The 27,297-nt window shown below is 26.3% G+C and overlaps 4 protein-coding genes across 8 annotated transcripts; 1 reads left to right on the plus strand and 3 right to left on the minus strand.

The window, feature by feature from the left end:
* Positions 1-9,370: 9,370 nt before the first annotated feature.
* LOC136082514 (zinc finger MYM-type protein 1-like) lies at positions 9,371-10,330 on the minus strand. The gene has a single exon (XM_065801921.1). The coding sequence runs from the start codon at positions 10,328-10,330 to the stop codon at positions 9,371-9,373; it is 960 nt and encodes a 319-aa protein (XP_065657993.1).
* A 5,152-nt stretch (positions 10,331-15,482) lies between these two features.
* On the minus strand, positions 15,483-17,943 carry LOC136082515 (uncharacterized). The gene is made up of 2 exons (XM_065801922.1): positions 16,258-17,943; positions 15,483-16,055 (listed from the first exon to the last, which is right to left on the minus strand). The coding sequence occupies exons 1-2, from the start codon at positions 17,941-17,943 to the stop codon at positions 15,483-15,485; spliced, it is 2,259 nt and encodes a 752-aa protein (XP_065657994.1).
* A 57-nt stretch (positions 17,944-18,000) lies between these two features.
* Positions 18,001-18,728, minus strand: LOC136082517 (uncharacterized). Its single transcript, XM_065801923.1, has 2 exons — positions 18,631-18,728; positions 18,001-18,469 (listed from the first exon to the last, which is right to left on the minus strand). The coding sequence occupies exons 1-2, from the start codon at positions 18,726-18,728 to the stop codon at positions 18,001-18,003; spliced, it is 567 nt and encodes a 188-aa protein (XP_065657995.1).
* Positions 18,729-21,158: 2,430 nt separating this feature from the next.
* On the plus strand, positions 21,159-23,676 carry LOC136082247 (uncharacterized). 5 transcript variants are annotated; one of them, XR_010639520.1, is made up of 5 exons: positions 21,159-21,431; positions 21,946-22,039; positions 22,144-22,274; positions 22,650-22,740; positions 22,913-23,168. XR_010639520.1 is itself a non-coding variant. In XM_065800831.1 (5 exons), exons 1-5 carry the CDS (start codon positions 22,458-22,460, stop codon positions 23,532-23,534), a joined length of 348 nt encoding a protein of 115 aa, XP_065656903.1. In that variant the 5' UTR covers positions 22,281-22,457; the 3' UTR covers positions 23,535-23,676. The 5 variants fall into 5 exon arrangements, 2 of the variants coding, with proteins under 2 accessions (XP_065656904.1, XP_065656903.1); XR_010639521.1 differs by having other exon boundaries at positions 22,671-22,740; XR_010639522.1 differs by lacking the exons at positions 21,159-21,431; positions 21,946-22,039; positions 22,144-22,274 and adding exons at positions 22,281-22,481; positions 23,184-23,343; positions 23,488-23,676 and having other exon boundaries at positions 22,913-22,959.
* The last annotated feature ends 3,621 nt before the right edge of the window (positions 23,677-27,297 follow it).

Here is a 27,297-nt window from a genome sequence, read left to right on the forward strand (position 1 = left end):
TTAGTTGTCTCAACTTTTCTCTGATATTTTATATATTTTTCTTAAAATATAATGTTTTTAATGTTACAATGCTTTTATTGCATAATCAAGCATTACAGAGCATTAGGTTTTATAGTTTATAATCATTTTTACAGTATATTTTATATTTTATTCCCTTGGTTTACTTCACTTATTTTTATTTATTTTGGTTACAATTTTATTCTTATTTTACGAGTTTGACCTGACATTCATTTTGCGTGACTAGGTTTAAATCGTATGTAGATTAGACATTGCCTTTTATTTATGCCAATAAATGTAGAATTATAATTCTTTTCATCATTATTATTATCATTTGTTCAGTTTTTTCAAATATTTTTACATACATAAAAAGCGACGTGATTTAGTTGTTAGAATTGAATAATGATGTTAGTTTAACAATTTAATCAAGAATGAAAAATGCTAATAATGTAAAAAGGTAAAATAAAGATAACACAATATTGCGAGTAAATTAGTTTTTTAATCTGTAGATAAGTTATAATATATAAATATATAGCTACTTTTTAATGTAAGTTTAGTTCTTTAATATCTATTTATTATTCAAAATTAGGCGCAAAACTGTTTAAATGACTTTTAAATCACCTGGCACATTATCAGGAGAAAAAGATTGCAGCAAAATTGGAAGTCAAGTTGTATCAAGTGTAAGCACATGAAGACATCAAATAGTAATGATGATCTTCCTTTATGATTTTGCTTTATTCCTTTGCAAGTTAAATGTGTTTAGTTTATTGAAATCTTTTATTGAAATACAATAGAATATTTATAGTAACATTTGTGTAGATCACAATGTGTTTATAGTTCTAAGAATATATTTTTATATGTAGTATTTCATGGAAAGTATTTTTTGAAACAACATTATTATCCAATCATGGAGTTAATGAGTTGTGAAGTATTGATAAACAGCGTAAGATATTCTTTTTATATAGCGTCCCAAGAAATTTCATCGATATAGAAATTGATGTAAAAAATAAAAGAAAACAACAGTAAAAACCTCATCAAGTTTTTTACTGTTTTTTTTGTCATGAGTTTTTTGTTGTTCTTTTCCTTTCTTTTCTTTTTTTTTGTATTACTTATAATATGTAAAAATATGTATTAATTAATGTAGAAGAGATAAATATATTACTTTCTTATTTAATCTTATTACTAACTTTTTCTTATTTAATCTTATTACTAACTTTTTCTTATTTAATCTTATTACTAACTTTTTCTCATTTAATCTTATTACTTTTTATTAAGTTTATTTTACATTTACTTTGCTTTTAGCTATTTTGGTTACAAACTTATACTTTATTTTTTTGGGTGACTTGGTTGTATATTTTATACTTATTTTACAACTTCTTCACTTTTGGCTTTTTTTGGGTGACTTGGTTGTAATTACTAAATCTATCAGGTGCAGCTTGATAAGCAGAAAAATAAGGATATTGAGAAGTACCAAACGTTAGTTCATGCAAGTATCAAATTGAATAGATGGTAGAAGTTTAACCGTACGCTAACCTTAAACTTTTATATGTATTGTATTGCAAGGCAACTTTGTTGAAATAAAAATATTTTGTAATACAAAATTTATTGCTAAAATGACTGTGTATTTATAGTTTAATATATCCCACATTCATTTTAAATCACCCATGCAACTTTTTTAGATAAGCAAACACCACCCCGCTTGATCCTTTTCTTTCTGACTTGTTTTACTTTAAAATCTTAATGTTAAAATCATGCATTTGTCTCCCAAAAGTCTCTGAGTTGAAGTTTCGCGTTTATTTAGGTATTGGTTATTTATAGAAATTGCGATAAATGTTAAAAACAAACAAAATGAAACAATAGTAGCATAAAAAAAGCAATGGCAAAGCAACGGTTAAACGCCGTTCGAAAAACGGCTGCCATGCATGGACCATGCCTTAAACGGTGAGCAAGACTTGTATTGGATTATGCTTGTCGGCCGATGGTGGGCCATGCATCGTCCAAGCATGGCGAGTTTGCTGGGTTATCTAGGAAGTCTCCAGAACTTTGCTGATACTTCTTCTGTTTTAAATATAAGTTTGTCTTGCAGCTTCCGCATATTCCAGACGGATGAGAGCTTAGGTTCAGACTGAATTCAGTGTCCACAAAGTCTTTGATCAGATGAATCAATAAATTCTTTTTCTCCAAAGATAGACTTTTTTGTCTTTGTTGACACAGCAAAAACGTATCCATCTCCTATTTTCTAAATGAGATCTTGTTTTTTGCTGACTTATTTTGTACGAAAACGTTTTCATTTAGTTTTTTATGTATTAGGTTATTCAAGTTTTATAAATCAACTCTCTAATAAATTGTTTAATTTAAACAAATGAACAGACGATTGACTTAATTTATTGAGACTAATTTGTCTAAATTGTATCGTGTTTATGCCATTAGTTTCATATTTATTAGCATAAATATAAATCAGATTTCAAATTTTATTAAAATATATTTTGACCCTCAAAAGATACGGACGCACAAAGATAAAGACCACCTCATTTTTTGAAAGTTTGTAACATTTAGAAAATTGGCCTAAAAATGAAAAAAAAAATGCAGTTTTTAATTCGTTTTCAACGGTTTCTATTTCATGTCAACCCGCTAAAAAGGGTGGTTTGAAAAAATCTGATGTAAAAATAACTTTAACTTAAAACCTCTAAAAAGGAGAAGTGTGTTTTTGCTGCAACATGATCTAATTGAGCAATGATCTCGGTATTCCAAATGCTTTAGCCACCGTTAACGTTTTACAACCACCTTAAACTTTATATATAAATATATATATATATATATATATATATATATATATATATATATATATATATATATATATATATATATATATATATATATATATACATATTACTATTAATATTCAGTGATCAAATACAAATACAATAATCTATTTATAATTTGATGAAGAGGTGCTACACCAGGCAATCTATGCTGACGAACATGGAGATACAGACGCTACAGACAAAGCAGCAATTGTATCTATAAAATTACTTTCTTATGTTGTTTTTGAAAGCGTTGATGGATTGAGCGTTCACTACTTCTTGCGAAAGCGCATTTTATGTTGCGACAATTCTATTTGAAAAAAAAGTTATATCGCTCCTCGCAGTTTTTTACCATCTGACGTTCTAGTTTATGGTTATGGCCTCTTAGAATATACTTATCTTTACTTTTTGAAAAGTTTTGCGGGACAAAACTGACTAGCCCGAGTTTACGAGTGATTTTGATTTGCTCGATAAGATCTGCTCTTTTGCGGCGTTCTTCAAGAGTTGTTAAACCGAGCCGTTGGAGTCGATCTTCATAGGACAGGTGTTTAATAATCGATATTGTTTTTGTTGCTCGATGTTGGACTTGCTCGAGAATGGCAATGTCTGATTTTAAATGCGGTGACCAGGCTTGTACAGTAAACTCAAGATGGGGGCGAAAGTAGGTGAGATACAGAGTGCGCCATAAATTAAAACTGCGACTGTGAAATGTTTTTAGAGTCGCCCTTGCATATATATATATATATATATATATATATATATATATATATATATATATATATATATATATATATATATATATATATATATATATATATATATATATATATATATATATATATACATATATATATACATATATATATATATATATATATATATATATATATATATATATATATATATATATATATATATATATATATGTATATATATATATATGTATATATATATATATATATATATAAATATATATATATATATATATATATATATACATATATATATATATATATATATATATATATATATATATATATATATATATATATATATATATATATATATATATATATATATATATATATATATATATATATATGAATGTACAGGGGATTTTTTGACGTCTCGTACAGGAGTTATTACAAAGAGTTACAACTTTGTGACAAAGGAGGGAGGGATTAAAAACCGTCAAAAATTACGCGAGATAATTTATGGACGTTCTCATAACCATACATAAACATTTTTATACATAGATTTAAAAAAGTAAAAAATGTATCCAATGCTAAGACAAGCCCACATGTATACAAAATTTAGAAATTTAGACTAATAGTTATACATAACTAAATTAAACAATAATTTATTAAAATGCCTGGATTTTAGTATATTGATGATCAATTAGCAAAATCTTTTTATCGTTTTACATTTATTCGTTTTTTTCTAAAAAAATTTGTAAAATGTTATTTTAAAATTGAATGTTAGATTCAATTAAGTCATTGCTTGAAAATTGAAAAAATTATTACAATTTTCACCACAATCCTCTTCCTAATAACCTTCATTTTATCATTTCCTTATCTTTTCTTGAAAAAAACAATTAGTTTGCTTCGTGAGGTATTCATCAGTTGCGTTTAATGCAAATTTAATGAATAATTCAGTGTTTTGATGAATCAATGGTAAAATAGATTTTTATGAATTCTTGTTCTATAATTTAGCGTTTGAGTTATTATTATTTTTTGTTTGTTTCATAATTTGCAATTACTTTGAAAAACAAACATACTTTTGCAAAAAACATACCGCAATTCTTTATCTTAAACTTATTGCATGACGAAAATGTTTTTGGCTAAATTTATTGCACACATTTTCTGAAATTCGTGTGCAGTGAAGTCAGACAAATTACATTTAAAAAATGTATATTTGTAATGCCATTATAATGTAGGATCATACTTTATATACCTTGAAACGAGATTTTTTTTCACCGAAAAAGCGTCAATTTTTTCTGAAAACGAGGTTGTTTAGAAAAAAACTGACGCTACTTTGCTAATATAAATTCTAAACGCTTTTTATTTCTTCAAACGGCAACGTGTTTATCGTACAAAAGCTTAATTGCTATTTTAAATTATTTTACATGCATATGTGTGTGCGTATGTGCTTCCATGTGGGCGTGTGTATTTTAGATATAAATTTAGCAAACCTCATAAAACTGAATTTATTCAAAAACTTATTATTGTGTTAAACTTTATTAAATTCTATCAGAGTTTTTATAAAATTGCAACTATTAAGTAAAAACAATAAATATGTTTAATCTTTTCCTAGGGCTACAGCTTTGGAGTAAAAAACAATGGTTTTAGACGTACTTCTGTTGGATACGGCAATCTACATTGTTAACTTTTTTGTTTTTTTCTCTTTTCTCAGTGAACACTCTCCGGACATATTTCTTTGATATTTATGTATTACCCATAATTTCTAGGATGTTATTAACTGCAAAACAAAAGTATTTTTCATCATCGATATTCTGCTTTTTTTATTTGTTAATTAATGGTGTATTTAGAAGTCCTTTTAAGTTTTTTTGTATTTTTTTTTTTTTTTTTTATTTACACTTTGCCGATAAAAAAAAATTTATAGTCGTAACTTATAAAAAAATAATTACATGACCGGGGCTAGAAGAAGACAAATTTAGTCTTATCATTAAGCCCCAAAAAATGCGTCATTACAAGACAAAGTATAGTTTGACAATAAAATATAGTTTCAATGTATATATCTCTGATATATATTATAAAAGAAAATTTAAATATATCGCATATCGTTTAAAATTTATAGTTTTTCAAAAAATAACAATTGCTTTGTAAAATAAAGGAAACAAAATTTATTAAAATATTAAATGACAAAAATAACATTTAAGAATTGGTTTGAAAAATAAGAAGATATGATTTTATATAAAATATTTTATATAAAATATTTTATATTGAATATTCATTTTTTGAAATCCACGACCGATTGTCGATTGGTTTACTCAATTTCCTCTGACTGACCCCTTTTCGGTTATTGACAAGTCTCTTGAACTTGGTTTTCTTTTTTTTTTATGTCAAGAATTTTGGACGACCTTTTTATTAGAATATAAATGCTTTTTATTAGAATATAAATGACCAAGTCTTTTTAAGATATCATAAAATTGCGTTTTATGCTATTCTTAAAATGATTTACAATTTCAGCTTTTTAATGTTATGGTTTTTAAATATAAAATTTTGAGAACTTTTTGAAACGATTCTCGCTCTACCTCATTTGACCTCGTTTTTAATAATGTTTTAAATAGCAAAGTAAACATTTCGTAGATTCTTTATGCAAATGGGCAATACCACGTGATCGTTTAATTAGCTAAAAATATTAAACTAAAATTTGTCTTATGACTTATGCATCAACCGTTGGTTTGAATAAATGAGATTTACAAGATGAGATGAATAGATATCGAATAGGTCAGAGGTTGGCAACGTATTTTAAGTAGAGAGTTATTTTTCCTGAAAAAAATTTTTTAAAAACTTACCGAGAGCCGAATAAACGATCGTGTTTAAAACTGAAGATTATTATCAACAACTTGTTATTTTATGATATACTTATTTTTACATATTGTGAATAAAAAATTGTTAATAAAAAAATTTAATAAAAATAAACACAAAGTTAGTGAGAATTTTTTGAGTGATCTGAATCACAGATCAAGTTCATAATTTTTTTTTAGTTTTAGACAAATTTCAGGGCTTATATCATGAGAGAGTATCTCAAGTTACTTTTAATGATGTCCATGTTGCAAAATATCTGCTTACATATTATTATATATGTTAATTGGAGTCAAATGCCACCAGCTTAAGATAGTTGTAACTCTCTAGAAGATTATTTTATGTTTCAAATGAAATTTTCTTTTTGAGAAATTTAAATTTCTCTCCATATTATCTAAATCTATTAACTGAAATTCAAATTGAGTTCTATTGACCTATTGAAACGGGTTAAAAATTTTTTCGCTGGTATTTACATTTAACGGATGTGACAAAAATGACAAAGCAAATTTTTCCTTCTGCTCTGTAAAACGATTGGCAAAAAAATCTTTCGTTTTTTCGATAGCTGTCAAAAAATCCTTAGTTTTAATAACACTTCATGCATCATGATGCTATTTTAAACAGAAGATACTTCAAAAGAAACTTTATATTCTAAACTCATATGTACAATGTCTCGAGGTATTCGAAAGCTTTTGACGACAAAAAATGTTTTAAAATCAATAAAGTGACCATGTTTTTAAATCAATAAAGTGACATTTAAAAACACCACACTTTTATACAACTGTAAATTTTACGCTTGGCTCAGTCTACAAAAAATATGCAGTTAGGTAACCAAGATTCATGGCTTAATTGGTCTAAAGTTGAGTGTTTTAATGTCTTAACATGTTGAAATACAAGTTATATTTATTGTTTATGGAAGAATATACGTATTTCTACACATTCTTTGTATTATTTAAATCATAATAAAAGAATCTACTCGATAAACCACTGTTACTTCTTCTATACACACAGTTTTACATTTGAAATTGATACTTGCATCTTTCTTTTTAGCTAGAGATTTTGAAAGTTAATAAATCTATCTTGAGATATGTGGTAGATTATTCTAGTAGTCTGAATTATTCCAGTTCTTGCGTAAAACTCAAAACGAGGATGCGTTTTTAAATTAAAGCCGTTAGATTTGTTCCAAAAATAGTTGTTTTGATTTTTACGCATTGGGACGGAATATTTCAGGCGGATGGAATAATCTGCGATTATAGAAGATTATTCCATCCATGTGTGTTTATATATATATATATATATATATATATATATATATATATATATATATATATATATATATATATATATATATATATATATATATATATATATATATATATATATATATTAGGTACGCGGAAATCGCGATTTATGGAACCAATTTTTATGCTAAAATTTTGGTTCTCATTTTTTTTAACACTTTTTTAGACAGCGTAGGGCAGACGTATTTTTGTAGAATTTTTTTTAAGAAACATATATACACATAGATACTTTTTTGAAAGAAGACGAGCTAATCTTGATTTTTCAAGACTTTTATGTATGGTTACTGAACTTTTTTATGGATTATTTTGCTCCTGAATATTTGGTTGATGTTCACACATGAAATTGCAGTCGAAGAAATGTTGATCCCCCTTTTTTTATTATTAAAATAGTTTTCTACATGCATTTCTTATTCACTTGCCAAATTTCAACGAAAAAAAAAATACCAGCAAATAGTTTAATTTGTGTTAGATTAAGTTTACCACTTTTTTTAGGTAGTCCTAGGCAAACGTTATTTTGTGGTGATTCTTATTAGAAACATATATGAACCTAAACTATTTTTAAAAGACGAAAGCTTAATCATGATTTTTTTATGACTATAATGTATGGTTGGCATACTTTTTTATGGATTATTTTTTCGAAAATTTTGCATGAAAATTTGGTTGATGTTCACACATGAAATTGCAGTCGTAGAAATGTCGATCCCCCTTTTTTTATTATTAAAATAATTTTCTATATGCCTAAATTTCTACATTTCGAAATACCAGCAAATAGTTTAATTAGTGTAGAACTTTTGGTACCTACTTTCGTTTTTTTGTTGTTGTTGTTTTTTTCGCTAAGCGAAATACATGGGCGGATAATGGGGGGGGGGCGACTCTAAAAAAATATAGCAATTTTGTATTATGTTGATTTTTATTATTAGATTAAAATTAAAATGCAAAATATAAATAAAAGTGTTTTTAGTTCTCTAACAGATTAAAGTTAATTTCTTTTATTTCATAATAATATTATAGTTAACTTATGTTTGAAACAATAATAAATGTAAAGACTTATTGTTTTCTTATGTTACATATAAAAAGAATAATGTTTCAGATAAAGACTCTTGCATTTGAATGGATTGTTAAGTGATAGTATCATTTGACAATTTTATTAACACACCATATATAAATAAGTATACAAATCAGATTCTTCATCGGTTTATTCCTAACAAAAAATTTGTAAGTGTTTTTCAACTAAAATGAAAGATGTTATTGTTATTATCTTTTTTTACTTCGATTGTATACTTCTTTAACTGGACTATTATTTAAATCGTTATACTAGCATGCCTTATGTTTACCTATTGTTTAGACTCTACCAAATATTATGCTTATTTTTAAGATTTCATAAGTATAAATAACATCGTTTATATATAACTACAACCAAATTAACATATTTTATATATAAACAAAGTATACATTATATATACCATTCAGTGGCGGAACTTTAAAATTTGGGCCCCCCCGCAAAAGAATGTTTTTTTAAAAAAAAAAATAAAGCTTCACATGTTAAATAGATATTTATTTCATATATTATATTTAAAAACAAAAAATTAAATGAAGATAAAGATAACTTCAAAACGACACTAAAACTTAACCGAACTTAAATAGTGAAAACTTTCCTCCTTGATTTCATATTGGCAAAATCGGTAATGATGTTTTTCATTTCCATTTTTCTAGCCGCTTTTGCCTAAATAGAAACTATTGCAAGGTCGTTTAAACGTTCTTTACCAATGGTATTTCGTAAATAATTTTTTATTATTTTAAGTTTCGAAAAAGAACGTTCAGCTGATGCAACAGTAACAGGTAATGTAAGAAACAATAACAATGCTGTTATCACTTGTGGAACGCTTGCAGCTATAGTTGACAATTTTACTATTAAAAGGTCAGCCAATTCACGTATAGATGATATTTTTGATATTTCATCGTGTAGCATTGACTTTACCATAACCATTTGCAGCGGAAATTCAGTTGTTATATCTTCACTATATTTTCTCTGAATGGCTTCTGCACAGCTTATGATCTCACGTTCTTTCATTACCATTAATTTATTTGGATGGATGCAGGAAAATAATTGTACCACTTCTTGCATTCCTTTAAATCTATTGTCGAGTTGGTTGATAACGACGTCCAAAATTTTTATAAAAATATTGATGCGAAAAATTTCCTCACTACTATCAAAACGGTGATCTGTAGATAATTCGTCAAAATGCCTTTTCACAACTTTTCTTCTTTTTTGAAAAAATATTGCAGGAATCTGCCACGTAGTCGCTTTCTCATTTTCTAGAGAACCTGAAGCTGTCGTAAGATCTAAATTTTTAGTTTGCAGCAATTTTGATGGTATATGTACCTCATTAAGGATTTTAGACAAAAGCACGCATAAAAAAACAAATTCGAAATTGCTCATATTTTTTTGTATTCGTACGGCTTCTTCGCGTTCTTCACGTTTTGTACTTGTTATTGATATCTCGGAAAGAGCTTTCATTATATCAAGAAAGCGAATTTTAACGGCGAAAAGAGAAGTATATCGTCCTGCCCATCGCGTTGGATTTAACCTTTTTAATGTTATTTGTGATTCTCCTGTATATTTGGATAGTAGATCCCACCTGTTTATGCTATTTCCGAAAAATGAATACACATCTTCTAGCATTACAAAAAATGAAGCAACTTCAACACAACATTTAACCGCATCGTTAATAACAAGATTTAAATTATGAGCTGCGCAATGCATATACATAGCATTGGGTTGATTTTTCTTAAAAGGGCCTGAACCCCATTGTATATCCCACTCATGACGTTCGCACCATCATAACCTTGACCCCTGCAGTTACTTAATTTTATATGATGTTTTTCTAACAGATTTAAAATTTCTTCATGTAGTCCAGCAGCAGTGTGGTTATATATTTCCGTGAATTGTTGACTATTTTCGTGAATTTTAATTTTTTTAAAAAGACCACGCCAATCTCTGACACCATGCTCACGCCAGTTATCCTTTGCTTTTCGTTCTTCTGAGAAAAGCCAACAAGGCTCGCAATAAACGGCATCAAGTTTTGGGGAATAGCAAATCCACATTCTTTCTATAGATCCATATTTTGTGGTAGTTTTAAAATATTCCTTGGAAAAAATACGGTTTTCTTGCAAGGGGTCGCGTATAAAAGGACCTTTTGGCCGACACGATTCCGATAATACAATTATTTTCTTAATATCTTTTGTTAGTATTTTACCATGAAAATTTGCAATGTCAGTAGAAAATAATTCACTTGATTTTTCTAAATTAATTTGTTCAATGGCGTCATTCGTATCAGAGTTTGAATCTTCCTTGTCTTCATTTCAGTGGTTTCTCGGAGACCTATTCACATCTTCTTCGTTCATATTTTTATTACCAGTAGCAATGTTTTCTTCGATATCATCATATTCTACTGACTGATTTATACATACCACTTCTGCAGAGTTTTGACTTTCCACTTCCGTTTCCGCTCGCTTTTCGATTGGTTTCAAAAACGTTGTTAGCTTCGGCAATTTAGCTAAAGTAGCTATTGTTTCTTTTAACTTTCTTCTTTTTGCACCGCTTGTACTACTTAATTTCTTTTCCATTATTATGAGTCAAAATCTAAATTATTACAAATTTATAAATTCAGTACCTGTTGTAAAATTTTTAATTATTACAAATTTATTAATTACCTTTTATTAAATATATCAGTGAAGTAATAAACTCTCGTGCAACAATACTTTATTATTCGTAACACGATTAAATAAATTGGAGACTAGTAATTCAGATAAAATAAGAAATGAAAAGTTAACTTAATACAACGGAAGATTTAATATAAAATTGAAAATGAGAGCATACATTGAAAAGTTAATTTGTATATGCAACAAGGATTATAGAATCATTATCCTTGATATGCAACGACATAACAAATAATATTGTTTATATTTTAAAAATATTGAATATGCAACTAAGAACTTATAAATTGAAGAACTTCTTACAGTTTAAAAAAAATTTATACGCAACAAATTATTACTTTTACCGAATTCAGTCTAATTGTCTAATTCATACACAAACACAACATAACGGTAGAAAAATTAACTATACAATAACATCTGGCAGTTCGCAGCTGATAATCGTACTTTATTTCTCAATTGCGTATGCAATTTTAAAAAGGTTACAACTTTTCGTTTAAATGTAAACTACGCACTCCAATACAAAAATAAATTTTTGAACAATATATTTTAATACGATGGATGACATTTTTTTTATCCAAGTTTTATATTTTAGGGCCCACTATACCTGCGGAAAAGAGTTTTATAGTATAAATATTATTGAGAGAATAATTTTTTTTATATGAGGGCCTATAGCTGGGAGGCCCCCCCGCAACGCAGGGTCCTGCGTCCAGTAGTTCCGCCACTGATACCATATACCATTATAAACCAAAGTATATACATTCCTAATGTTAGCTTATTGTTTAATAAATATATATTTTTATATTTGTTACTGTTATATTTTCATTGTTTATTTTCATTTTGTTAATAAGGTTGTAACTTACATAGAACTGATTTGACAATTGTTACTTTTGTAACTCACTTTGACAATTACATAGTGTTTTGTGTAATTTTACAATTTTTTTGTTATCTTTAGTCCAATCTACAGTCTACCACTGGTAAATTTGTATAGGATAATTTTTAGTATTGATTATAAAATTACAAATATAATCAGTAACGAGTGGTAAGTTTAACAATTGTTACTTTTTAATATGTATGCATTTCTCGACAATTGCAAATTTGTTTTTTATTACAACTTTGTTAACCTTGAGTTACATCTTCAGCTGCTACAACTGGTAAGTTTAAAAAAACTAATATTTTATAAACTGTTTATGCATGATATATGCGTAAAACAATTATTTCTAATATGTGTATGCCTTTCTTATCAATAGCAAATAAAATTCGATTTTATTACAACTTATTTTTTCATTTAGTTTTACAACCTTCTCTACAATCAGCGCTAGTAAAATTATGATTTAATTATTTTTCTGAACGATTATTGAGTTCATAATATTTCTATTTACATACACTATTTAATACTTTTTATTATGTTATACATCAAAGTGCAGTAAAATCAAGGGCAGTATTTAAATTTTTACTTTGATTAACATTTTTAAAGCTATAATTGATTTATTAGTCTTTCATTTTATTTGTTCAGCCGATGACTTTCACAAATAGTTGGTTTATATTAAATGTTACATAATACCATTCAGTACTAATCTATTTACAATTCAATGTCATTAGATCTAACATATGGTGTCTGTCAGAGATATATGTATCAGCACCCTTGACTGACTAGCAGTCGCTATTTTTGTGATGGGTCCAGTTAGGAGGGAATGACAGGGAATCATTTAGCTGGACCTATCATCCCCTAACAGGGGTGCTAGAAGCTACAGCAGAAGAAAACTGTTGTGGAGAAGTTTGCAGGTGAAGACAGCATAGTAGCAGCTTTGTGGTTAATGGTGGCATACACAATCATTAGGCACCACCATTCTTGTATTTTTATAAAAAATCTATATGTAATATCAACAAGTTTGTTTTCCATTTTGTCTCAATTTTTTTCAAACATTTGAATTACTTATTTAAAATTTTTTTACCCAAAATAATTTTAAAATGAAGCATTGACAAGCGTAATAGTTTTAATGAAATATTTTGTATGTTTTCAATGTGATTAAAAGTTGTAGTATAAAAAGTAGTCAAGTTGTACCTATAAATAGTTATAAACTTTTAGATACGATCAGGACTTTTTGAGGATTTCATAGCCCATATTAAATACAGTGTTAAATTTATGTGTAATATTTTATTGAGTTGATAAATATGAAAAGTCTTTTGTTTAGGGTGGATACTCCAACTTGCATTTTGTAATGTGATAAGATTTGTAAAGTTATGTCTCTATTTTATATAAAAGCAATTTAAAAACGTTTTTAAATTTCTGTTGACATTTTTTTCAAGTTTAAATATAAAAGGAAGGGGAGGAGGGGGTGCGTTAAGTGGTGTCACACGCCCCTTTCTTAACTAATGTAGTAAAATAGACTTAAATACTAGTTTCTTATTTTCAAGAAATTCAATTTAAAATCTTTTTTCAAATCTCTTTAAAACTTTTTTTTTTTTGGTTGGAAGACTAAAAAAGATGGGGGGGGGGGAGAGGGGGAGTAGGAGTTAGGCGTTACACATATCCCGCCACTAATGCCAATTTATACACCACTTGTAAACGCTGTAGAGTAAAAAGTATAACTTATACTTTTGAACACAAAATATAATCAGTGTTTTTAAGAATAAAGTATTTATAAGAATGTAACATTTCACTATGAGGGTGTTAAAACGTAACGAAAACATCCCTTTAATATAAGATAGACTACTAATATTTAAAAATGGAATGAAAGCAAATTAGAACAATATTTTGTGTATAAAGATAAAAAAATTTATCAGAAAAAACAATCTTTCAGATGAAAAACTTGTATTTTTTAAGGCTTACGATAGTGCGCCATACCCCCTCTGACCTTCTAGACACCTCCTATATCTATAGGCTAATATAAACTTGTAGTTTACTCTTACATCTATCTTTTGATACCAAGTTATTGGCATTTGGATAAGATTTGAGAAAGTTATAACAATTTCAGTGAAAAAAAAAATTTTGGAACCAGTTTATTCAATAAATCCATATATCTAAAATTTGCTACTAAAAACGTCATGACTTTTTTTTGAATTGTTCGTTTTTGAATATTTTTTTCATCTTTAAAATACTGTGTTAAAGGGCTTTCTAATGATATATAACATTTTAGTATATGCTCAATTTAAAAATTTCAGTCAATGTACCTATATATATATATATATATATATATATATATATATATATATATATATATATATATATATATATATATATATATATATATATATATATATATATATATATATATATATATATATATATATATATATATATATATATATTTTAAGTTTAATTTTTAGTGTACATTATTTACATGTCGTGATTTACATGTAATATATAAATATATAAACTTGGAATCCGGAAGAAGATCATAACGATCTTGTCGCCAGAACCATATAAAAATTACAATATAAATATAAAACAATACAAGTAGATTAAGACAAAATAACAATCCAACAATTCAAATAATAAATCGTTAAAATAATATCTCAAAAATATTTCAATATATTATCCGTTGAAAAAATAATATTCTTTAATTTGTTTTTAAAAACAGAAAAAGAGATAGATGAATCAAAAATAGGCTGGACAATTTTATTCCAGAGATAAGGTGCTCGATAATCTATACAAAATTGATTAAACTTTGTTTGACAAAAGGGTTCTTTTAAATAGTTTTTATTTCGCAAACTGTATTTATTCTTTTCTTTAAAGGTAAATAGATCTTTAAAAACATGTAATAAAGGGTTGTTCATACAACAAAACGTAAAACATAAAGTATTATACAAGTTAAGTTCAAAAACGTTTAATACATTCATATCTTTGAATAAAGGTTTTGTATTTGAAAAACGATTTAAAAAATGTATTATTCGCATTAAAACATTTGCAATTTACTTTTACCTGTACTTCCCAAGGCAATATTTGCATAGTTTATATAGCTATGAATAAATGAGTAGTATAGTTGTTTTAAATTATTTTTATTTAAATAATTTCTGGCCTTATAGAGGATTCCAATACTTTTTGCAACTTTTGTTGATATATAATCAATACGAGTTTTCCATGTCATATTTTCGTCAAGATAAATACCTAGGAATATTCAAACGGAATCTTTTTTTGTTTCTACTCCATCAATATAGAGTTTTGGTAAATCATTGGGCAAAAAACGCTTTTTTGTTGAAGAGTGGAAAAGGATCCACTTTGTTTTGTCAATATTTAAGGTTAGTTTGTTGCATTTAAACCAAGTCGAAATTTTTATAAGTTCTTCGTTCATATTTAAAAAAAGTTTGTTAATGTCTTTGTTTGATAAAAATAAATTTGTATCGTCTGCAAACATGATGCTCATAAGGTTCGAGGCCTTATTTAGATCGTTGATGTATACTAAAAAGAGAAGTGGACCAAGTATAGAACCCTGTGGAACACCACATTTTATTTCAATTAATGTTTTATTTTGAAAATCAATAGGAAGCATATCTTCTCCGTGGTAGACGAATTGCTTTCTATTTGACAAGTAGCTTTTATACCATTTGATCAATTTACCAGTTATTCCGTAGAACTCAAGTTTTTTAAGTAAGATATCATGATTGACTGTATCAAAAGCCTTTGATAAATCGACAAAAACACCGAGTGTATATTGTAATTTAGCAAAAGAATTTGAGACTTCACGTGTAAACTAAATAATGGCTTGTTCAGTTGAACCATTTTTTTTAAAGCCGAATTAATTTTTATATAGTAAATTATTTGAAATCAGGTAGTTGTATGTCTTTTCAAAGATGATTTTTTCTAAAATTTTTGAAAACGTAGGAAGGATAGAAATAGGGCGATAATTATTGACGTTTGATTTTTCACCGTTTTTATAAATCGGGATAACTTACCCCTAGTTGTATAGATGTTTTAAAAACTTTAAATAGAATATTTTTCAAACTTTCAAAGCAATCTATAATTATGTTCCCGTTTATTCCATCGACACCGATTGCTTTGTGTCTTTTTAGAGATTTGAAGGCTCTTTCAAACTCTTCAATTGATAAATCTAGGAATAAGTCATGGGGAGAAAGTAAATTATTAGAAGTTGTCAAAAAATCATTAAAGGAAATATTCGTAGAAGGAATCCTTTCAGCCAGCCGACTTTCGACATCAGTAAAGTATTTATTAAATTCTTCCGCTATTTCATTTGGTTCATATACACATAAGTTGTTTATTTTAATCATTTTCGGAAGAAAATTTGAACAGGTTTTCTGATTCCCCGTTATTTCTTTTAATATTTTCCATATTTGTTTTGAGTCATTTTTATATTTAGTAATAAGATTAGAGTAATAATTTTTTTTCAGGTTTTTACGAATTTTTTCAAATAGAGTTTTGTAGTTTTTATATATGCGTAAATTAGCATGAGATTTTGTTTTTAAATATTTTATATACAAATTTTGTTTAATTTTTGAAGATTTTTTAAGACCCTTGGTAATCCAAGGACTTTTTAAGGTTTTTGGTTTTAAGGTTATTTCGAAAACGGGAAAATTTGCATCGTACACCGAGAAGAATGTATTAAAGAACTTATTATAGATTACATTTATGTCTTCATTAAAATTTATATGCTTCCAGTTTAACATTGATAATTGATACTTAAACGTTTCTAAATTTTTTTTGTTAAAAATACGTTTTCTTATAGTTTGGCTTTTAATAGTGTTAGGAGTTAAAATTGTGTTGATTGTTAGAAAAATGGGAAAGTGATCTGATATATCTGATTTTATAATGCCTTTTTGTATGTTACTGTTATATACATTTGTTGTTAAAATATTATCTATTAGGGTGATTGAGTTTTCTGTTATTCGAGTAGGCCGGTTGATAAGCGGTATTGCTCCTGATACAAATATTTCATCATAAAATTTTTTTATTTTTTTGTTTTCGCTATATCGCAAGCAATCCATATTTAAATCGCCAATTACAAAGTTTTTTTTCTTTTCTTTGTTACCTTTATGAAAAATATTGTGCTTTAAGTATAAGCTTAAATTTTCTGACGCACCACCAGGTGGTCTATAACAACAACTTAGTAGAATGCTTTTGCTTTTAAACTTATCGCTTTTATTGTCTAAAATTTCAATTGTAATGATTTCTTTATCGCCATCAGAAACGCACAAATCATTTCTAACGTTGTGCACAATCTTTTGTTTTACGTAAATCAGAATTCCTCCGCCGTGTTTATTTAGTTGTCTTTCTAATAAAATTGTTTCAAAACTAGAAAGATGGAAGTTAGAGTTATTATTAAGCTCATTTTGTGTACACCAAGTTTCCGTTAAACAAATAATATCAAAGTAGTTTTTAGTTTCTTCTATAAAATGTCGAAGATATTCAAAATTTTTGTTCATACTTCTTATATTTATGTGGACGATTCTGATTTTTTTGTTTTCATCGCCATTTTTAGAAAGAAATTCTTTTAAGTCACTAGCATAATGAAAAAAACAATCTATTTTTAAGTCATTAAAATAATTAATATCTGGATCTGTGTTTTCATCAGTTCCAATATATTTGTTTCCGAAGTTGAAAATAAGTGATTCATAGTCCTCCATTTTACATTTTTTGTTGTTATCATTTTGTGTATACTAAATAAGATTTAAAAGAATTTCTTATACTTCTGAGGCGCGCGTTACAAGTTTGGTATAAATAACTTTAGCAAACTTACCCTCAGCTCGAAGTTCTTTTGCTTTTGTAAATAAAAGTCGTCTTTTTTCGATTGTGTAATTGCTATAGTCTTCGTTTATATATATTTTTTCGTTCCATAGTTTTCTTTTTTTATATTCATTTAATACGATTTCTCTATCTTTATAGTTAAGAAACTTTACCACGATAGTTTTTTTTCTTTTTCCAGATTCGTGCTTCTTCCCAGTCCTGTGTGCTCTTTCAATTGCATTGTTGTTTTTAATTCCGAGTTTCTCCTTTACGAACTCTTTGACCTTTGATTCGCTATCTTTCCAAGTTTCTTCTTCTCTTTCGTCAAAGCCATCAAAACGAAGATTGTTTCGCCTACTCCTATCTTCTAATTCTGCTAATTTATCTTGAATAATTTCGGTGCATTTTAGATTCACGTTGTCTTTGCTATAATTATTGAGTTTTACTTTTAGTCATTTGATTCCTTAACAACTTGTTCATAATATTCATTCTGAAAACTCATTCTAAAAACTCATTTAGTAACTTCAGCGATTTCTCTCTTCAGTAAAGCATTTTCCTTTTTTAATTTTTCAATTTCGTTGTAAAACTTTTCTTCTAATTTATCAAATCTATCTCCAAAGGTTTTTAGTAAAGTGCTTTCATGACATTCCAAAAATTCTTTTACAATTGTTAAAGATTTTGCCATTTTCGAATTATTTCAAAATATAAAAACTTATTTTAGCAGCAATAAAAACGCGCCTTATCTCGTTGAAAGTGTGCGCAAAATATATATATATATATATATATATATATATATATATATATATATATATATATATATATATATATATATATATATATATATATACCCTCTAAAAAATGAAGCGTTGATTTGATGTTGATCAACGTTGATTTTGCGTTGACATTAGCGATCAACGGCGATCAACTATAAATGGATGTTGTAGCAATAGCAATGTTATCAACAGCAAATCAACGTTTATTTACAAACACTGAGCGTTCGTTGATTTACTGTTGACAAAAAACAAATTTATTGAGCTGTTTACTAACAGCAATTTGCTGAGCAAACAGCATGTTCTGCTGGGATTTTTTGTTATTTTTGGTGGTAATAAACGTTTGTTCAAATTTTAATTATATTACGGTACCGTAATATAATTAAAACCTTTATAGATGGATAGAATAAATGGATAGATAAAACCTATGAAATGAATATAAACTTTATTGAAAAACATATATTTTGTTAAGTAATTATATTTTCAGTTCTTGAATAAAGATTATTCTAATGAAATTAGGGTAGTTCTTTAACTATTTGAGGATAATAGAACATCTTAGTATCACAGTAGTATTGATACTCTCACTTCAACAAAAGATTTTTTATATGAGTGGTCATTAAAATACTGTATAAAATATGATGCTTTAAATGCACTTTTATTTCACTTAAATAAATTTACTCCATCTATACCAAAATGCAGGCAGACATTACAAAAATCTCTTCAAAAAGTTAATGTTTTATATGTCAGTGGAGGCGATTATATATATCTTAGAGTTGAAAGTGCAATTGATTATTATATATCAACAGTTGGAAATAAGGAAAAGCTTGATCTAATTGTAAGTATTGATGGTGCACCTATGTACAATAGTATAAAGACTTCCATTTGGCCTATACTATTTACAATTAACAGAAAAGGACCATATGCTGTTGAGTACTTTGAAGATTTTATTCTTGATATGAAAAAATTTCAAACTAATGGGTATAAACAACTGCATGTGACTATTAAACTTCGCACTGACATGGCTTTTAAAAATAATTTGTATAAAGAAGAAGGTCACCAACTTGACAAGAGTCTTTCTCCGCTTGCTCAGTTAAATTTCCCAATGGTAACTGGATTCCCATTGGACTATATGCACCTTATATGTCTTGGGGTAAATAAAAAACTTCTAATAAACTGGTGTAAAGGTCCCCGATGTATTAGAATAAGTTAATCTGTTAAAGACAGTATTTCAAATGAACTCATAAATTTACGAAGTTATACACCATCCAATTTTCAATGTAGACCACACTCTTTAAATGAACTTGAGAAGTAAAAAGCAACAGAGTTTTGATTCTTTCTGCTTTATGCTGGACCTGTTGTTTCAAAAAGGAAAAATAAATAAAACTAACTATGACTTATTTGTTTCTCTTTCAATTGCTATGCACATACTGCTTTCTGATAAAATGGTGAAAAATGAATTGTTGCATTTGCTAAACAGTTGCTTATATGGTTTAATTAGAGAAGTAAAAATTTTGTATGGGGAGATCTTGGTAACATACAATGTTCATAGCATGATTCATTTAGCTGATGATTGTGTTAACTTTGGGGAGAGTCTTGATCATCTATCAGCTTTTCCTTTTGAAAACTTTTTGGGTTGAATTAAAAAAATGGTGCGAAAATCATATCAGACTGTTGCCCAAAAAGTGAATCAATTAGATGAGAGAAAAAAGTTGGATATTTTTCTTAGAGAAAGGAATGGTAAAGAAATTTCTGTCCAAGTGGTAAATAAAAAGATCACATCAAATCTACGAGACAGAGTTTATGTCATTCGAGGCAAAGGGTTTATTTTAGTAGAAGAGGTTTTGGTAGATCTTGCAAAATGCAACACTCTAAATCGTCATTCAGTTCGAAAGTTTTTTCCTAATTATTTTGAAACATCTTATTTAGACAATTGTTATGTAAATTCATTAGCCAACCTAAAAACAATTTTTCTGAAAAAAAAAAAAAACTTTTGAAAAAAGGCTTGATGATACCTCTTCAAAAAGGTGGTTATACTTTTTTTTTCTACTTAGACATTGTGATATTGCTTATGATCACTGATTTCTTGAATTAAAACACAAATTTTGATTATACTTGCAGAGCATCAATTTTTAAAGAAGGTCTGTGCATGTGTCATTATGTAAAATTTGTCAAATATATAGTTCATTGAATAATTTTAAAGTGAGTTTAATGCATTTTAATTAAATATTATAAATTTTTTGTGTGAAACAAATACCTGGTATGTTTATAGAAATAATAAAATATTTACGCTGGTGTTTTACATTAATAAATATAAAAAGCGTTTTACAAAGTTCATTGTTTTTAATCTCTAATGTACTTTTAATTTTATTTTGTAACTTATATAAGATTGTTTAGAATTAAATTGCACCAGAATATTGAAATGTCATTTGCCATTGTTTAATTTTTAAATGGAAAAATTAAAGTAGTGGTAGTGATTACTAAAAGTTGGATGAAAAATGATGGGAAAAGCTTCTGGCATTTATTTAAAAGTTCCGCTGCGATTCGTAAAGCTGTCACAACCTTGCAGGCACCAACCTCTGATTGGAAGATATACCCAGCTAGGATTTTATACACTACAGGTTTGTATATTACTATAAAAAAATGTAAAAAAATTGAATTAGATACTGAACTGTATGTTTTGACCAGGGCACTGGAGAGGATAAACATGTGCTGGTGCAAATTTATTTTGGGCCCCCCTTTACAATATGACTATTCTCTCATTTAATATCACTTATTTTAAATCCAATATTCCAATAGGCATTTGTTTAAATTATATGTTCTGAATGTCATTAGAATGTTTAAAGAAGATTCTTAACAATTTTTTTAATTGTTGACAAAAACATTTTTATTTTGGAGTCTTTATAAAAAAAAGTTTTTTTAACAATGTTTTTATTTTTTTTTAAATTTTCAGTGTTTTTTAAAAACTAAAAAATTCATTAATTTTCATAGGTTTTTCATTAAAATTCATTAATTTTTATGCTGTGCACCAACTGCACCCCATTCTCATAGCGCCTGCTTTTGCCGCAAACATTTCAATTATATTTTTTTATTAGATATCGATAAATGATTTTACGTACATAGATTTGTGTTTAGATTTTTATGAAAAAGCTCAGTCACGCTTAGAGAAAACAGCAGATACTTTAAAAATTGAAACTGACACCGAAGAGAAAAAAGGGACAAAGCAAAAGTAAATTTTACTAAAATTATTTTTAAATAAATAAATAATTTTGCAATAAAGAATTACACAAATCATGCACTGTTTTTGTTTAAAAAGTAAAGTTTATATTAAAGGAGAAAGACGGCAATGGCATTCTCTGAAAGTGATGAAGATATTGTGGTTGGTGATGAAGAACTATACAGAAGATATTATTTTGATAGCTCAAATAGCTAAAGAACATCTAACGTGATTCTAAATATAGCAGGTTAACTATTTTTGTAAAAGTAATATAATGGTTTGTTAAAATAAACATGCTTATTTTTTTACTGAATTATAAATGTTTTTAAATCAATATCAACTCCCCATTTACACAGTGAAATAGCAAGCTTTTTTAGTTGCTGAAAATAACATTGACTTCTCGAAAGAAACTAATCTATCTCAAGGGAAAATGATGTTTTCTTCAAATATATTGGTAAAAAAAAAAGTCCTAATGTTGCTTTTGTTCTAATTAAAATCTGTGTGCGTGTGCAGTAAAAAAATTAATAGAAATCAGAACTATATGTTATAGAATATAATTTTGTTGACAAGTTTAAATAAAAATCACTATATAATGTTTAAAAATTTTGTTTAATTTTTGTAGGTATAATTTATCTATACCTAGGTAGAAAATGGCTCTAAAAATTGTGTTTTGGATAAAGAGGATAGCAGAGAAAGACATTTGTCTTGCCAGGGTAAATAAAATTTTTAAGAACTTTGATTAACACATTGAAAAAAAACATTTCAATGTGTTAATCAAAGTTTTATTTATTTTTTCCATTTAGGTAATTTTTCATGGTTAATTTTTTACAAAATATTTTACATAAATAATAACAATATTATTTATTTTACTACATTTTTTTTAAGATTTTCAAAAAGTTGCGTTGAGTTGGATGGCAAAAATAGATAAAAAGGTACTACTGTTGCTTTTTATTTTAATATCAAGGATTGCATAATACCCCCACAAATTTTCAAAATTTTGAATCAAATCAGAAAAGTGATTCAAGAGTCAATTTTAAAAATCCATGTATTGAAATTAAGATTAATATTTAATGAAAATTAATATAAATTTCATTCATATAGAATGAACATAATATGTATTCTGACCCTTATGTAATTTTTATTTTTTTAATAATAGATGAGTTCTCTTAGTCGTTGTGGAGGTAATACTCCATTTAAATCGACTTTTGCTTTTGGAAAGTTGTTGATGAGCGAGGATGCTGGGGCCTGTTTTAATGTCTCTGGTGGTTCATTGAAGATAAATTTTAAAATATACACCCTGTATCATATGACAGTGGGTTAGAATGGTTTTATGCATTTTTTTAGATTTTTTTTTTTACAGGAAATATATTTTGTTTGCCCTCGTCAGTCATTTATGTAACTATTTGCTATAATTTCTGCAGTTTGATTTTTTTTTAATTTGATTTGAATTTTTGATTTAGATGCGATTACACGACAGCATCATGGTGCAAAAATTTGCGAAGGTTGATCAGGCATTTCGAAATTTTTAAGACAATCAGGAACACTACTCAATCAAAAAGTTTTAAAAATGAACAATGCTGCAAACGCTAAATAAATTGTTTGAAAATGTAAATTTTGTGTTAAATTCAATAAAAAACTTTCTTACTTAACGCAGTGCCTACTTTATTTCATTATTCTTTTGAGTTAGCTTTTAATTGCTCTATCAATAAATTTTTTGCTAAATCCTTTATTTACAGCCTGTTTTTTACAAAACAAATTAAGATATGAGCAATATGTATAAATTTTATATATAAATATTTTATATATGTGCATATATACATACATAATATATATATCAATTATAAATTATTAGAAAATCACTTAACAAAAATTTTTTCAATTAACACAGTGTTTCATCAATAAAAAGACTCATCATAAATAATGATTTTTTTTTATTGATGACAGCATTTCTGATGAGTCTTTTTATTGATGAAACACTGTGTTAAATGAAAAAAAAAATTTGTTTAGTGATTTCCTACTAATTTATAATTGCTCTGTTCTTCTAAGAACATTGAGCACTCTATTTTGTAGAATACATTTTAAAGTTGTTTAAATATATATATATATATATATATATATATATATATATATATATATATATATATATATATATATATATATATATATATATATATATATATATAAGCATTTAAACATATATAAATATATATGTTTATATGTTTATATATATAAAAAAAATATATATCAACTATTTACGATATATATATATGTTTATATATAAATATATAAACATATATATATTTCGTAAATAGTTGATATATTTTTTTTTATATATACATCAAAAAGCGATATCAAAATGCCGTCGACTATTATAAAAATCAGTGTTGAATTACCAGAAAAAATGTTTGTTGATTAAACGTTGAAAAGCAACATTCGATCAACGTTTTTTGTAAACACCAAATCAACGTTGATAAGTGGCTAACATTTTGGACAAAAAATCAATATGGAATCAATGTTGACGAGAAACATTGAATCAACATCAAATCAACGCCTCATTTTTTAGCGGGTATATATATGTATATATATATATATATGCGCAAAAAAAAAATATATATATATATATATATTTGTTAAAGTGTAAATGTTATAAAAATTTTTTTTTATTTGTCACTTGACATTTAAAAAATTTTTAAAAAGATTTTATAGTTGATAAAATATATTTTGTAAAAATAATATTTAACATATATATATATATATATATATATATATACATATATATAATATATATAGAGTATAAATAATTATATATATAATATATATTTATATATATATATATATATATATATATATATATATATGTATATATATAAGTAGATATATATAATAGTAGATATAAGTAATATATAAGTAGTAATATATAAGTAATATATAAGTATACAAGTAGATATAATATATATAAGTTAAGTTAAGTTTTAAGGTATAATATATATAAAATATATAAGTAGATATAATACATAATAATATATAAGTAGATAATAAATATATAAGTAGATATATATAATAGTAGATATAAATAATATTTAATATTATAATATTATAATATTCTGCATTTTTTTTTTTTTTATGTTACTTGTATTTTTAACTTTATTAAATATTTTCATAAAGGATAAACTTTTTACTTGGTTTCATAATATTATCTTATTATTAAGTTATTATTAAATATTTTTATTATTTAAGTTTATTATTGATTACAACACGTTTATTATTGAAAGACTTCCAGAAATGTAAAGACTGGGTACTACTGTGAGTAAAAAGTGTAAGCAGCTACAAAAAATTATTATAATTAGTATATTCAAACAGACTGTTTGAATATTATGTTACATTATATAAGTAATAACAAAATTTTTTATTTTTACAGAATTAAATGTTTTATATTAATAGTTTTTTCATGCAAATGTTGGCGTATATCTTAAAAAACTGTGTTTCTTTCATCCTATATTCATTAATATCGATTTATATGTTGCATGTTTAAAAACAAAAACAGTTTGCAGTTTATTTTTCAAAGTTGATAAACATCTGATACAAGGTATCAAAAATACTTTGTATTACCTTATAATAATCTGATACAAGGTATCAGATTATTAAAAACCTTGATGTTTGGGTTAAGGTTATCTAAGTAAAACCATGATCAAAGCAAGCATTGTGAATTTCAAAATAGGTACTATTTTGACTTGCAAAATTGGTACTGCAAACGTTTTGTGGCAATTGTATGGCTTTTTATTAAAAAACTTGTGCTGACAAATATCAAAAAGAATGTACAAGCAATAAATTTTTTGCTGATGACGATTGATGAAAATCCTTTTGCATTTTGATTATATCTTGATTTCAGAAAATATTTTTATTCAGAATAATGAACATATTTTTTTTGAATTGGATTTTATTTATATCATTTTAAGATATTTTCATATTACCTTCATGAAAAAGATAGCATATTAAAAGTATAAAAATAATTTATTTCTATTAGTTTTGGTAAATATTGCCTGTTATAAAAATATCAGTAAGGTGACACCTTTCTTAATGTTATACTTTTTATTTATTTTAAAATAATTAATGTGTCGATTTTTATAGGAGTTCTATTGGTTTAAGCTAAGTTTGTATATTGGTTTAAGTTTAAGTTATTCTATAAGATTAAGATTAAGCTTAAGGTCAGCTATTTAATCTACAACAAAATATCTAAAGGTAGGCTGTTCAACAAGCTGTACAAATTACAGTGTGAAGATTTATGAATTAGTATTTACAAATTGAATAAAAATAGAACATGTATGATAAATTAATAGAACAGTAGTAATTTTTTATTATTGTTTTTAGGTATTGGCAGGCTGTGCTTGACAACTTACCTTCCTGCAACAAGGTTAAACAACCTCCAACTACAAGCTAATTTAAAATAATTTTCATAGAGCATGTGACCATGTGCTAAGAAGAATTTGCCTTTTGTTTTATTTACTAATTAGATTATATTTCATAATTTCTTTAAATATTTCTGGAGATTATTTAATGCTGGTTTTTTAACAAATTTTAAGTTTTAAAAATTATTTGACATACAGATTTTTAGTTTTTTAATAATTAATTTTTATTTAGGAGTATAATTATAATTGGAGTATCCATTTTTTGTAATAAAATTTATGCAAATATTAATTTGATATTATGTTATCAATGTGAGAGTATAATCAAGATATAATTAAAAAAGTAAGAGGATGAAGTATATAGACCTATGATCCATGAGCTTGTTTTTTAATAAATCAAATTGAAGTTTAGCGCAAAATGTCAGAGCTGATAGAAACCACTCGCCGAAAACCTTTGATATTGATCGGTCTATTAAAATTTTATGGCTATTTTTACATGGTTTCCACTTACTATGACTGTGAGTTTAAAAACACGCGCAACCTGGCAATCGAAAGATTTTTGGACAAAATGCATCGCCGTGTTATTTGACAATTTTCACTACCAAGTCATTTACGTCTTGAATTTTGAAAAGAAATGTTTGATAAAAGTACAATACTGTTTAAAAAGTTAGCCACGGCAACAAAAGTATAGATTTTACACTGTTAGCATTATATGTTTAAGCAAATTTAAAAATTTACAGCTTTTAAATACAATGTTGACATTTTGCGTACGAATTTTATTCGCTTTTGCAGAAATAAGTCCGTGTTTAAGCAATACTATATAAATAGAGTTGCCAGACGTCCGGCTTTAACGGAGGAGAATACAGT

This window comes from Hydra vulgaris, chromosome 07 (assembly GCF_038396675.1).
Source record: "Hydra vulgaris chromosome 07, alternate assembly HydraT2T_AEP".
Taxonomy (NCBI): domain Eukaryota; kingdom Metazoa; phylum Cnidaria; class Hydrozoa; order Anthoathecata; family Hydridae; genus Hydra; species Hydra vulgaris.